Source organism: Pelophylax lessonae, assembly GCF_965119305.1.
Source record: "Pelophylax lessonae genome assembly, chromosome: 11".
NCBI lineage: Eukaryota > Metazoa > Chordata > Amphibia > Anura > Ranidae > Pelophylax > Pelophylax lessonae.
The window spans coordinates 222,945,199-222,960,279 of NC_138778.1; the positions used below are offsets into that span (position 1 = coordinate 222,945,199).

The window sequence follows — 15,081 nt, forward strand, 5'->3', positions numbered from 1 at the left end:
TGCTGCCCTAGGCAAGACTAAGATTGGGCACCCCCCCCATTATGTAAATTTGCCCCACTCGTTTTTTAACTGATGTGTATCCCTCCAAAATTGAAGGACTACAAGCATGAACCCCGGAGATCTCACGAGATGGGGGGTGAGAGGGGGTGGGAGAGAGAGGGGGGGTGGGTGAGGGAGAGAGAGAGGGGGGAGGGTGAGGAAGGGAGAGAGAGAGGGGGGATGAGAGATAGAGAGAGGGGGTGGGCAAGGGAGGGAGGAAGGGAGAGAGAGAGGGGGTGGGTGAGGGAGGGAGAGAGGGGGGGGGGGTCGAAAGAGAGGGGGGTGAGAGAGAGGGGGGTGAGAGAGAGGGGGGGATGAGAGAGAGAGAGAGAGAAAGAGAGGGGGAGATGAGAGAGAGAAGGGGATGAGAGAGGGGGGTGAGAGAGAGAGGGGGGGATGATAGAGAAAGAGAGAGGTGGTGAGTAAGAGAGAGAGGGGGGGATGAGAGAGAGGCTGGTGAGAGAGGCGGTTTTAGAAACCAGTGGCCAATAGAGTCTCAGGTGGAGGGGGGGGGTGGCTTTTTTGCTGCCCCCTGCAAAGTGCCGCCCTAGGCCAAAATACAGCACTGGTTATAGTGTTGTTGACTGCAGGGTCCAGTCGACCCTGGCAAAAAAAAAAATTGTAGGCCTGCCCAGCAAGCCCCTTTCTAACTACTAGCATGTTGTAGTTTTTTTGGCTAGTGTCTAGGAGGAAGGACCTCTTTTTTTCAGCTCTGCTGTGTAAAAGGCTAACCTATTTTTGTAAGCACCATTTTTTTAAAAACGTTTTTTCATTCAGTGAAGACTGTTCTCTCCACTGCTGCTAGAGCTGGTCTCTCTGATTGCAGCTATCTGGCATGGTCATCCTCAGCATGGCTGTATGGGGTGCTGCATCCAGACCCTGCTGGGCTGGATGTTGCAGGATTAGCCCAGACATAATTTTTGGGCACTGGGTTCCATGTAGGAGCTTTCATTCTAGAAAAAGGTATCTAAAGAATTTTCCAGGTTCAGAGCAACTGGCATTGCCTCTGCACTTGCCCTATTTCTGAAGGTTCATTTTGTGAACAGGGCGGTCAGGTTGAGCATACCTCAAGCACAGAGGTTACTGGATGCCTTTTTAATTTCAACATTCCCTTCCATTTTTTCTTACTGCAAAAGGGCTGAATGCTGTGTGAATGTTGGCATCTGCTTAATGAAATGCTGCACAACATGCTCTCCACCACCAGACAGCTTTGAGGAAGCATCCCCCCGCTACTGCTCCTGCTTTGCAAAGAGTCACAAGGAACTTCGATCTTTGATTCATTCTTGCTGCTCAGTACCTGGATGACAGTACTGCTATACTGGGTATCCTTATGGTATCCTCCGCTACTGATGCAGCTGACATCTGCAGCCTTGGAAGCATGTTGCACCTAGACTCTCTCCTATCTTCAGAGACTTCCTTAGCTCTGTTGGGTGTGGCTGGTCTTCTGTCCTCTCAGCTGAGGTTTTCTACAGTGGAAGTAAACCCTCCGATCGTTTTCAGCCAAGGAAACTGCCATCTTGGCCTTAAGGCCCGAACACACGAGTGGAAATTCGGCTGGGAATTTTCGTCCGACGACTGATCTCCCGATTTTTGGCTTGTTAGTATGATGCTTCCGACAACCGACTCCGACTTTTCGGCCGAAAAAATCCTGGTGTGCAGCAGTGTTAATTTCGTCGACTAAAACCGACTAAAATGTTTTTGTCGACTAAATTAACACAATTTTAGTCGACTAAAATACGACTCAAACTAAAACAATTCAGATGACTAAAATACGACTAAAACTAAAATGGCATTTTAGTCAAAAGACTATAACTAAAACTAAATTGAAATTTGCTGCCAAAATTAACACTGGTGCATGCTCAAAGCTTAATACCATAAATAATAACATATTAGATTTTTCACTCCAGGACCAGCAGTAGTATATAATGAGTTTGGAAATTGTAGAGAAATGCTTAAATAATGCATTACAAATTACAATTGAACTACACCCATTCGATTATAGATGACTAAAATGAGTTTTAGTCAACTAAAATGTACTGGAGTTTTAGTCTACTAAATACGACTAAAACTAAAACACTTGCAGAAGACTAAAATGGGACTAAAACTAAAATCCATTTTAGTCCTAAGACTAAGACTAAAACTAAATTGAAATTTGCTGCCAAAATTAACACTGGTGTGCAGGCTATAAAATTTTTGTCGACCGTCAAAACACGTCCGATTTTCGTCTCATTAGTACAGATTTCGATGGGGAAAAATCTTATGAGCAAGACTAGGCATGCTCAGAGATGAAAGAACACATACAAAGCAATCCAACACATGACATCACTTCTGAAGTAGAATTCTGTCGTGCGGGAAAATTTGTGTGCAGTCTAGAGCACATTCCAACCAACAGACACCACTCTGGACAAAAGATGGACGACCGGTCGGCGGAAATTCATTGCGTGTGTACGAGGCTTTAAACTGCCATGATCCTGCACATGATCAGTTATGACCCCAGCCATTGAATGGTTTCTCAGTTTGTTTGAGAGCACAACCAATGGGACAGTTACATTCCCAGGACGTGCTGGGAATGTAGCTGTTTTAAAACGGTTAAATCAATGGATTTTCTTCTGCAATAGTTTGTAGCCCAAATCCCCGGTTGTTTGCTGACACTGACTGCAGTGGCAACAACCATGCTACATGCCTTCCCTTTCACATTGCCCAGAATCTGATCTTCCCGTGGCCTCTGACCTGTTTTAAAAAGATTTTGTTAAAACGTGATCTGCCCCCCACTGTGGGGATCAGACACTGGCCTCATCTCTGCAAGACAAGTTTCTGAACTTATTGTGATATAAGGGTGCGCTGATAACTTAAGCTGCTACCTGAACTGTGTATAGTAATAAAGAATGATGAAAATAAAGGTGCGCTATATATAATTCACAAAATATATGTGACAAAACTATATACAATAGTGGTTGTGCAAAATAATAATAGATTCACAAATGCATAAAACAGTGAGTGTTGTAGAAATAAGGGACCAATGTCCAAATGTGATAACGTCCACTGTAAACAATATCACCACGTGTGTTATTGTGTACAAAAGTGAAGACAAATCCCAAATTTATATCCAATAATCAAGTCCAATAATATTCTCCACCAAGTGCTGAAAATCAAGATGGACTAGAGATGCTGTGTCCAGTGCTCCGTGATTGAAAATCCCACCACCAAATAGCTTCCCTCCTAACCAAAGGTATTAAAATTGAAGGCAGAAAGTAATCTGACTGCTAGATGGTAGGGAGGAGATATCTTAGAATAAATCACCTTGCAGTGGAATAAGGATGGCCTCTTACCAAATGTTGGGATAAACAGGCACAGACTGAATCCAGTAATGATCGATTGCCAGATAGTAAATCCCGCTCCTGCTGAAGGTTCCTATTCTCTGTTTACTCTCACAAATAACATATGTGGGGCAGAGAAAAAAGACCATGGCATAATATCCCCGAGATAGGTTTATTGAAAACAAGTATTGCACTTACATTAAACAGGGGGATTCGAGCGTGGATTACAGGCAAATACACAGATCCCGGCTGCAGACCGGGCTTGTGTGTGACGTCCGTGGCGGCGCGACTCGCCTCCTCTCTTACGACGTTTCCTCTCAACAGGCTTCTACTGAGACAGGATATAGACAGTGATATTGTTTACAATGGACGTTATCACATTGGTCCCTTATTTCTACAACACTCACTGTTTTATGCATTTGTGAATCTATTATTATTTTGCACAACCACTATTGTATATGGTTTTGTCACATATATTTTGTGAATTATATATAGCGCACCTTTATTTTCATCAAGTTTCCTGAACTGGCTGCCTTTACCTACAAGGCCCTTTTGAGACTCAGGCCTTCCTTCTTATCTAAGGTTGTTTTTGCATTTCACGTCAATCAGGATATCTTTCTCTATTCTCTCTGGCTCCAGTAAATATTAAAAAATCTTCCATTTGATATGGTTTGGGCTGTAAGCAGTGGTGTATTTTGGTTTTGTGCTGCCCTAGGCAAGAATAAAATTGGGCGCCCCCCTTCCCCCTCCTATGTACATTTGCCCCACTCCTTCCTTTTTAACAAATGTGACTCCCTCCAAAATTGAAGGACTCCAAGTCCCAGCATGAACCTCTAAGATCTCACAAGAGGGGGGGGTGAGAGGGGGTGGGGGGGGAGAGATAAGGGGGGTGAGAGAGAGAGGAGGAAAGAGAGAGAGGGGGGGGAATGAGAGAGAGAGGATGAAAGGGAGAGGGGGGATGGGAGAGAGGGGGGGATAAGAGAGGGGGTGAGAGAGAGGGGGAATGAGAGAGAGAGAGGGGGGAATGAGAGATAGAGAGAGAGAGAGGGGGGTGAGAGAGAGAGAGGATGAGAGAGAGGGGGGATAAGAGAGAGAGGATGAGAGAGAGAGGGGGGCTGAGAGAGAGAGAGAGAGAGAGGGGGGATGAGAGAGGAGTGGTTGAGAGAGAGGGGGGTGAGTGAGAGAGAGGAGGAGGTGAGAGAGAGGGAGGTAGGAGAGGCGGCTCTAGCAACCAGTGGCCAAAAGAGTCTCAGGTGGAGGGGGGGCAGCTTTTTACTGCCCCCCTGCAAAGTGCCGCCCTAGGCCTGGGCCTTGTCGGCCTAGGCCAAAATACAGCACTGGCTGTGAGAGTCTATCTCCTTAGTCACTTTCAGAAAGACTGATTTTCCTTTTGTCATCCAGCATGGGCTACTAGATTTGTGAATTGCTTCTTGGGCTTTTTGGCTTTAAGCAGTAACCTAATTGTCATTTGTAAAGTCCATTATGACCTTCTACATCTACAGTATCTTTGAAATTGGGGCATTATGTATGTGCAGGACCGTTCCTGACCATCTTAATTTTACAGCCTATATTAGGACTTTTCATCCAGGTGTGGGAGTTCTTGGTCAGCAGATTGGCTGAATATTTTTGTATGTGTTTTCCACGTATTGCTTGTCGTGTTCAGGAGTTGAAGGGTTAGATGCCACTTTGATTGAGTCGATGCTTCTAATCTGGACCGGTATATTTACTAATCCGGTCTTTCCCTAATCCTAGGGTACTTAACCTTTTGCTTTTATCCATTGAATAGTTTTCTAAATTAGTTTCTATACCATAAAGCAACCAGGGGGGAGTTTAGCTTTACATATAGACAAATAAATGTTTACCATAAAAAGAACTATGTAACATTCCTGTACGTCATAGAAATTTCTATGCCTTATTTTTAAATGTGTGTCTGCTTCGCCAGTGTGCTGAGAACAAATTCTGTCTACAAGCTTCTTCCACGGTACCATGTCATTCCATCATAGTAAGAATAAATCAAGCAAGCTGACCTCATCACCTTTGGCTAAGCTAATTCTTCAAGATTCAAGCCATATTGAATTGCCATTAATAGTGATCACTGTAAAATACTTTTTTAGGAGTCCATTGAGGGACACAAGTCCTACTGTTATGTGTTTAGGATCATACTCTTGGAAATGCTTTGCTACAAAACTGAGGAATGCTGGTAGTAGAAGGGGTTATCCTGGGCTGGCCTACAGTTTTTTTTTTTCTTCCATTGTCCAATCCACCTGTAGGCAGCAGTATAACCCGAAGGTAAAATACTTCCTGTGTCCCTAAAAGAACTTCAAATAATGAGAAAAAAAAAATACATGCCAATTGTTTGATTGTTGTTGTTCAGTCGTTTAGGCGTGTCCGACTTTTCGTGACCTCATGGACCATAGCGTGCCAGGCTTTTCTGTCCTCACTGCTTCCCGGAGCTTGCCTAACTTCATGTTCATTGTTTCGATGATGCTATCTATCCATCTTATTTTCGGTCATCCTCTTCTCCTTTTTTCCTTCCATATTTCCCAGCATCAGGGTCTTTTCCAATGAGTCCTCTCTTCGCATTAGGTGGCCAAAGTAATTGAGTTTCAGCTTCAGGATCTGTCCTTCCAGTGAATATTCAGGGTAGATTTCCTTCAGGAGTGACTGGTTTGATCTTCTTGCCACCCAAGGGACTTTCAAGAGACTTCAACAGCCATAGGTTACTGCTGGGAATTCCATAGCTTAGACTATACAGCACTTATGATACACTTTGATACACTGTGCTTTATAAACGAAATTTCATTCAGTGCGGGTTTACGTTTACTTTAACTATTACTGATAAAATAGAGATAAATAAAATAGTTTTAAAAGTGATTATTCCATTGCGCAGCTGGCTGATCAAACTGGACAGCTTAAAATACCATTTGGATCCAATAAAACTGCTCTGCTTTTGCTTAATCAAAATTATACAGACAGCAGATTTGTGTACAATGAACTTCAGTTCTTGCCAATTATGGATGACGTACATGTATACATGTATGAGTGAAGTGGAATAGGAGGGGAAGCATACTGTGGGAGTGCAGAAACCCATGGTAACCAGAATACAGGAGGTCAAAACAAACCAATGAAGGTCTAGGTCAGTGTGCACCACTAATGTAAGCATCATGCTGCTAAGTGAGTTTACCTAAATGTACAGGAGGTTTCTGGGTCATCAAAGTAATTCTAAAGGGAGGGATTAGAACCCCATGGCAGTGTTTTTTTTTTTTTTTTTGCCCCCCATTAAGGAGATTCACCCTCCTCATTTGCCTTGTTTACCATGGTCTTTGAAAGTGAAAGTAAGGAAAAATCCCAAATTTTGGGTTGTCCCCAGAAAATAGAGGGGAAATATTTCAATGGAGACACTAGTTCTGGTGACCGGGGGGTCCCCAAGGGATTCCCTTAATTTGCAGGGATTTTCTCTCACTTTCTGTTTGGCTTCGGGATGGTTAGTGAAGAGATATCTCAAAAATGGGACAGTGGGCGAAAATTATCTGACATGGCGTTATAACCCTCCCTTACGCTATTAAAAATGAAATTGCCTCCTTTAGTTCTACTTTATAACAGCTGTACAAGAATAAGTAATCTAACAGAACTTTTGTCCCTGCAGATATTCCACTATCTACACCATGTTTCCTGTCTTCTCCCTGGTTCTCGATAAAGATGTCAAGTCCGAGGTGGCCATGTTGTATCCTGAGCTATACAAAGATCTACTAAAGGTACGTCTTTCATTCATGAAGATCTTTTGGAATAGTTGCAGGGTACAGACATTTACTGATCCCGATATATCCACAACAAGCTGTGCCAGAAGCAAGGCCATCTTTAATATTGATTGGACCCTGGGCAAACATTTTCTTGGTCCCTCCCGAATCCACTTATCAATTATTTGCAGGCAGTGCGGTCTCAAGGGGAAGCTGCCTTGGGCCCCACAACAATGACTGGGCCCGGGGCAGCTGCCCCTTTTGCCCTGTGTTAAAGATGGCCCTGGCCAGAAGCCGTGCACAAACAGGCTTGTATTTATTAAAAGTGTTGTAACCCCTAGCAACCCAATCTGCCTTTCTGGCTGCTACAGGTATCTAAATATTTTTCCTTTATCTTTGCTCATCTAATGTCATCCTAACAAGATGGACCTCATCAAGTCAGGAAGTTTTTTAAAGTGGATTTTTACTGCACCTAATCACCACAAACCAAAAACGATTTAATTTAATTTTAATATTCAAAGCAAACTCCCCAATCCATCCATGTCTCCATGCTTGTTAAGAAATCACTTTGTAAAACTCCCCCCTAGCATTTCTGGCCGTGGCCATCTTGGGTAAGGGCAAATGATTTGTGTAGCATTTACTTCCTGGACTCCATCTGTTCCAGCATGCAGGCAGGAGGGTGTGCTTGGCTGAGAAAACCCCTTCTTCCCTATTGAAGACTCCTGGAATGTAGGACATAATTTGCCTAGGCATGGAAACCAGAAAGTAACTGAAGAAATTTAGAGAAAAAAATGTTTAAAACAAGTAAATATGATATACTTTCCTATCTATTTAATAATACTAGCAGCATGAGGATTAAAATCAATTGTGTAATATTTGGTGTGTCGGCACCCCTTTGCACTATTACAGTAGGCTGTAATGTACAAAAACGCACATTCTATTTGTTGCGGTGTGCTTCATTCACAAAACAGGGGTTATGTCTGATTTGGCATGCATTGGCGGCACATTCAAAATGAATGTGCTACTGTAGCACAGCACATTTTTTTATTCTGCACAGACTTGCTATTACAGTGCACCTGGAATATATTCACAGTGCTTTACTTATTTCACATTTTACAGCCTTATTCCAAAACGACTATGTAACTAAGTACAATGGATTCAATTCATTATTTTCCACAAACATTCTACAAACAATACCCCAAAATGAAAAAATATGTTGGTGCGCTAAACTTAAGATGTGTCCTGAATCAATGGACATAAAAGAACATGATCCTAAACCACAATATAACAAAATGCAGTGAACAGGTGAATCATATATCATATATGTGAAAAAAGACCAAATAAATAGTCCATCAAAATACAAATAACAACGTGTAAATTATAAATATTCCTCGTGAGACTTCTGTGATGTACTGTGCTAAAAACTCAATTCAAACAACCACGTGAGACGATCCCCACCACCAGCAGGTTAATCTTCTTACCAGATGTGTATATATATATATATATATATATATATATATATATATATATATATATATATATATACAATGGCATGAATAATCCACATGAGCCAAATTAGCATATATTCCCATGCACCTTCACCCAGCGTGTGAGCACACTCAAAAGCCTCTTACCAGATGCAAGATAAAATAGGCGTTGGGAATGCCTCTCCACAATCCAGAGTATAGCTTATGGCTGACTAGTGATCGTAGGGTCCACAGATGGAGTGGTATTCTGTCTCCTTATTAACTCTGCAGATCGCATGTAAAAAATTAAAATGAATCGACAATGGTGCATTACCCCCGATTTATTGAAAGATAATAGGCAATTGCACTTACATGTATCCAAATGGTTTTCTGGCATGTAATGAATTGAGCCTGTAGAGTTCCCACGTCCGGCTGCAGCACAGACGGATGGATGACGCGAGTGATGGCGCGTCACGCCTTCTCTCTGACGCGTTTCCTCTGACGAGACTTCTACCGAGATAGGAGGGCCGGACGTGGGAACTCTACAGGCTCAATTCATTACATGCCAGAAAACCATTTGGATACATGTAAGTGCAATTGCCTATTATCTTTCAATAAATCGGGGGTAATGCACCATTGTCGATTCATTTGAATTTTTTACATGCGATCTGCGGAGTTAATAAGGAGACAGAATACCACTCTATCTGTGGACCTTACGATCGCTAGTCAGCCATAAGCTATACAGGACAGGACTTGTATGGAGGCACAGATCTGGGGAAGGGTACAGAAAAATGTCTCCAGCATTAAAGGTCCCAATGAGCACAGTGGCCTCCATCATCCGTAAATAGAAAAAGTTTGGAACCACCAGGACTCTTCCTAGAGCGGGCTGCCCGGCCAAAGTAAGCGATCGGGAGATAAGGGCCTTAGTTAGGGAAGTGACCAAGAACCTGATGGTAACTCTGACAGAGCTCCAGCATTTTTCTGTGGAGAGAGGAGAATCTTCCAGAAGAACAACCATCTCTGCAGCACTCCACCAATCAGGCCTGTATGGTAGAGTGGCCAGACAAGAGCCACTACTTAATAAAGGGCTCATGACAGCCCTCCTGGAGTTTGCCAAAATGCACTTAAAGCAACTTAAAGCACTCTCAGACCATGAGAAACAAAATTCTCTGGTCTGATGAAACAAAGATTGAACTCTTTGGCCTGAATGACAAGCGTCGTGTCTGGAGGAAACCAGGCAACGCTCATCCCCTGGCCAATACCTTCCCTGCAGTGAAGCATGGTGGTGGCAGGAACTGGAAGACTAGTCAGGATTGAGGGAAAGATGAATGCAGCAATGTACAGAGACATCCTTGATAAAAACCTGCTCCAGAGCGCTCTGGACCTCAGATTGGGACGAAGGTTCATCTTCTAACAGGACAACGGCCCTAAGCACATAGTCAAAATAACAAGGAAGTGGCTACAGGACAACTCTGTGAATGTCCTTGAGTGTCCCAGCCAAAGCCTAGACCTGAACCCGATTGAACATCTCTAGAGAGATTTAAAAATGGCTGTGCACCGACGCTCCCCATCCAACCTGATGGAACCTGAGAGACGTCCTGCAAAGAAGAATGGGAGAAATTGCCCAAAAATAGGTGTGCCAAGCTTGTAGCATCATACTCAAAAATACTTGAGGCTGTCATTGGTTGCAAAGGAGCTTCAACAAAGTATTGAGCAAAGGCTGTGATACTTACGTACATGGGATTTTTTTCATTTTTTTATTTTTAATAAATTTGCAAAGATTTCAAACAAACTTCTTTGACGTTGTCATTATGGGGGATTGTTTGTAGAACTTTAGGAAAATAATGAATTTATTCCATTTGGGAATAAAGCTGTAACATAACAAAATGTGGAAAAATGTAAGCATTGTGAATACTTTCCGGATACACTGTATCTCTGTAGTTTTGTGGTGTCTTTTTTTATTTTCTTTACTACAAACAGCATTAAATTATTTTTATGGTTGATCCTGTTGGTTGAGCTTTCGCTGTATATTCATCCCTCATAGCAGGAGTAGTGCTGAAGCTATTATGATTAACACCAGCAGACACAGCCGCAGCATCATCACTGGAAGATGCAGAAGTTGTACCAACAGGTCCAAATATAAGCAGAATTTATATGCAGTTTAAAGTAAAATAAACTTGATACGCCAGAGAGGTAAAGAGATAATCGGTCTAAATACATATAAATTTAAAATTCTTAGAGGAACGAGGTGTGCAACCCAACACTAGGAATGGGCTCAGGCATGTTCGGATCGTAGTCCCAACCCACCTGAGCAATCCCGCCAGGAGGCCGTCACTGCACACCGCCAATCATAGGCAGTGAGGCCCGCAGCTGCACATACACACGCTGCCTCGGATTGGCGGTGTGCAGTGCCGGCTTCCTGGTGGGATTGCTCAGGTGGGTTGGGACTAGGATCTGAACATGCCTGGGTCCATCCCTACACCACAGATATTCCAGGTTAGCCATTTAACAGATCGTGCTATTTTAGGTACAGCCTGCAATACAAGTAACTCCCTCGCTGGAGCAGATGACCGAGTGAATGTTTTTATGGCCAACTGTTAAGCTTTCTTCTATGCTATTTTTTTTTTATGATCGTGCGCCTAAGCCATTTTCTCCAGCCAAATGTTCCAGCCATAAAAATGCCATATGCATTCATGCTTACTAAATAAAGAAAAAAAAATTTAAATTTGGTGCCTGGGGTTCAGTTCTAATTAAAAAAAAAAAAAAAGATATAACTGAATATTTTCAAACCTTGATATGGATATAAATATATAATACCTTCCTTACTATTCCTCTTTTTGTTCCAGGGACGGCCGTTGTCGTATAAAACATTCCTCATATGGGTTCTGATCAGCATTTACCAAGGTACGTACATTCTCTCTCCTCAGGGTCTAGCACACATATGTCAAACACAAGGCCAGTGCACTGAATCCGGCCCACCAGGCTTTGTCATGTGGCTGGAACGTGGTGGAACTCTATTCCACCACCTGTGGCTCTCACTCTCTGCTCTTGCTACCTGCTGTCACTTGTAAAAACAAAAGCTGCCTGTGTTTACAAGGGACAGCTTTGCTCTCAGCAGCTCCTGGATCTGATAGATCCCTGTATGCACTCATGGGGGGGGGATCTCCAGAATCTGAGAGAGGGAACAAACTCCATGCAAGGAGCCCCCCCCCCATGTTAATGGATATCGGTTATATCGTACCCGTACCCATTCACCAAAAAAGCGTACAAAAAATAAAGACAAAAGCCAGTTTTGGATAAGTCCTTTATTAACCACTTTACGTCAGCCTGCAGTAATATTACTGCGGCAGAGTGGCTCGTTATCGTCTGACGACGTAGTACTACGTCGTCAGACACTCCCCTTTCCCGGCCGCGCGCGCGTGCCGCCGGAGGCTCGCTCCCGCTGTATTCAGTCACAGCGGGAGTCGGGCCAGGGGAGGAGCAGCGGCGATCGCCGCTGCTCTTCCCCGATCGTCGGGGATCTAGTGTGGAGATCCGCCTGCTTGTGTAAACACAAGCGGGCGGATCTCCTAAGTGACAGGCAGGGTCAGATTGCAGGGTTCAGCATAGCTGAACCCTGGATCTGTCCTTGTGTCACTCAGTCACCTCCCCCCACACACGTCAGTAAGCACCAGGCATACATTAACCCCTCCCTCTCCAATAAAATTAACCCCTTCCCTGCCAGTGTCATTTTTACAGTAACAGTGCATATTTATATAGCACTGATTACTGCAGTAATGTCACTGGTACCCCCAAAAATGTCAAAAATGTCAGTCAAGGGTCCGATCTGTCCGCCGCAATGTCGCAGTCCCGCAAAAAAAATCGCAGATCGCCGCCATTACGCGTTAAAAAAAAACACCAAAAATGACAGAAATCTTTCCCTTTGTTAGTAAACACAATAACTTTTGCGCAAACCAATCAAAATACGCTTATTGTGAATTTTTTTACCAAACATAGGTAGCAGAAAACAAATTGGCCAAAAATTTAAAAAAAAATAGATTTTTACATTTTTTTGGGGGGGAATTTCATATAAAAAATTTGAAAAATATTGTTGTTTTTTCAAAATTTACGCTCTTCTTTTGTTTATAGCGCAAAAAGTAAAAATCGCACAGGTGATCAAATACCATCAAAAGAAAGCTCTGTTTGTGGGAAAAAAAGGACATAAATTTTGTTTGGGTACGGCGTCGCACGACCGCGCAATTGTCAGTTAAAGTCGCACAGCGCCAAATCGCAAAAAGTGGCCCAGACGTAACACAGCAAAATCCTCCGGTGGTAAAGTGGTTAAAAAATAAAAATAAAAAAATAGTGTCCCCCGATGATCAGTCCCTGCCCCCAACTGAAAAATAGAAAGAAAAAAAAAAAAGCTCCTGCCTCTTCCGATGCTTCCAGCGCTAATGAGCTGTTTGAGATTGACAGCTCTTTTATAGGGATCTGACGTCATGAGCCGCCCCATAATGCACTGCTCAGGTGCAGTGAATAAATTACATGACATCAGTAATTTATTCACTGTAACTGAGCAGTGCATTGTGGGGTGCTTGTGAGGTCCGATCCCTATAAAAGAGCTGTCAAACTCAAACAGCTCATTAGCGCAAGAAGCGTCCAAAGAGGCAGGAGCTTTTTTTTTTATTTTTCGGTTGCTGATCATCAGGGGATATTTTTACTTTTATTCTTTAATAAAGGACTTATCCAAAACTGGCTTTTGTCTTTATTTTTTTGTACACTTTTTTGGTGAATGGGTACGGGTACAATGTACCCAATATCCATTCACATGGGGAAGGGGCCAGGATCTGTGGGCCCCCTTGTTAAAGGGGGCTTCCGGATTCCGATAAGCCTCCCCCCCCGAAGACCCCCACAACCACAGCCCACGGTTGTTGGGAAGAGACCCCTGTCCCCATCAACATGGGGGCAAGGTGCTTTGGGGTGGGCCTGTGGCTTGGTATGGTTCAGGAGGGGAGGTGGCGCTCGCTTGCCCCCACCCCCATCCTGGCCAGCCAGGCTGTGTGCTCGGATAATGGTCTAGTAAAGATTTTAGGGGGAACCCCACGCCATTTTTTTTATTTTGCCGTGGGGTTCCCCTTAAAATCCATACCAGACTCGAGGGGCCAAAACATTTTTTTTTTGCATTGATTCATGTCCCCCAGGGCAGTACCCGGGTCCCCATACACTTCTTTGGGCCAATAACTTGCATTCAAGCCTTTAAAATTAGAACTTTTGATTTTTCATGTTCGTGTCCCATAGACTTTAATGGAGTTGGCATGTTCGCTAGAACATTTCCCCTGTTCGAGATGTTCTGGTGTGAACCGAACAGGGGGGTGTCCAGCTCATCACTAGTAACCATCACTGGATATTTAAAGAGGAAGTAAACCCTCCTCTACAACTTGTACCTATAGGCAAGCCTATGATAAGGCTTACCTATAGGTACTGTAAATATCTCCTAAACATGTACCGTTTAGGAGATATTTACCTTACATGTCGCCAGTGACGTCACTGGCGCATGCGCTCTGAAGGAACGGCCGATCGTGCCGTTCCTTCAGAGCCCCGTGCCGTGACTGTCGGCTCCCGCGCGCGTGCGCGGGAGTGACGTCACCGCGGCTCCGGCCAATCAGATGGCCGGATGCCGCGATCCCGGAAGACGGGCGACTAGACATGTCGCCCGTCATAGAGGTGAGTGAGCGGCACGGCGGGGGCTCGTTCTGAGGTAAGTATTGCATAATGAGCTAATATGCGATGCATACTAGCTCATTATGTCTTTCTTTTGCAGGGTTTAAAAAAAAAAAAAAAAAATCAAACGAGTTTACAACCTCTTTAAGCATACTGCCAGAATTCACGGGTCATAGTGGCTGCTACAACAATAGACTGTACTCTGCAGTACTACTAGTTTATACAGACATTGTTGTTGCTCAAACTGTTCCAGTAACTCTTTTTCTCTCTCTCTCCCCAGGGAGTATAATCATGTATGGTGCTTTGCTGCTGTTCGAGTCTGAGTTTGTCCACATCGTGGCCATTTCCTTTACATCCCTGATCCTGACCGAACTACTAATGGTAGCCCTGACCATTCAGACATGGCATTGGCTGATGATCGTGGCGGAGCTCCTCAGTCTGTCCTGTTACATCGCTTCCCTTGTGTTCTTACATGAGTTCATTGGTGAGAAACATTTATATAAATCTCAGCAATGCCAGGAATACCTGTTTATATTGTGCTTATACCAGACTATTGTTCTCTGTGGTTTAATAATGCCCTGTGGCCAAGCAGGATATGTATGGGATAAGAGGAAGGGGGGGGGGTAGTAAGTAAGACACTTGATTTATTTGCAATGGCACTTATTCTCAGTCTGTCACCCCTTAATACGGTAGTATACTCCGCTTTTTACCTTTTACCTAGAGGTAAGCCTATAATAATGCCTATAATAAGGCTTACTTGTAGGTAAAATTAATATCTCCTAAACCTCCACGGTTTAGAAGATATTCGCCCTGGATGCAGCC

General features: G+C 43.6%; 1 protein-coding gene across 1 annotated transcript in view; it reads left to right on the top strand.

The window, feature by feature from the left end:
• The window catches only part of ATP9A (ATPase phospholipid transporting 9A (putative)), a 224,871-nt gene that overhangs the window by 192,419 nt on the left and 17,371 nt on the right, over window positions 1-15,081 (top strand). The window contains exons 25-27 of the mRNA XM_082272178.1: window positions 7,003-7,111; window positions 11,406-11,463; window positions 14,540-14,743. Coding sequence (XP_082128304.1) covers window positions 7,003-7,111; window positions 11,406-11,463; window positions 14,540-14,743 — 371 coding nt within the window. The remainder of the gene's footprint in view (window positions 1-7,002; window positions 7,112-11,405; window positions 11,464-14,539; window positions 14,744-15,081) is intronic.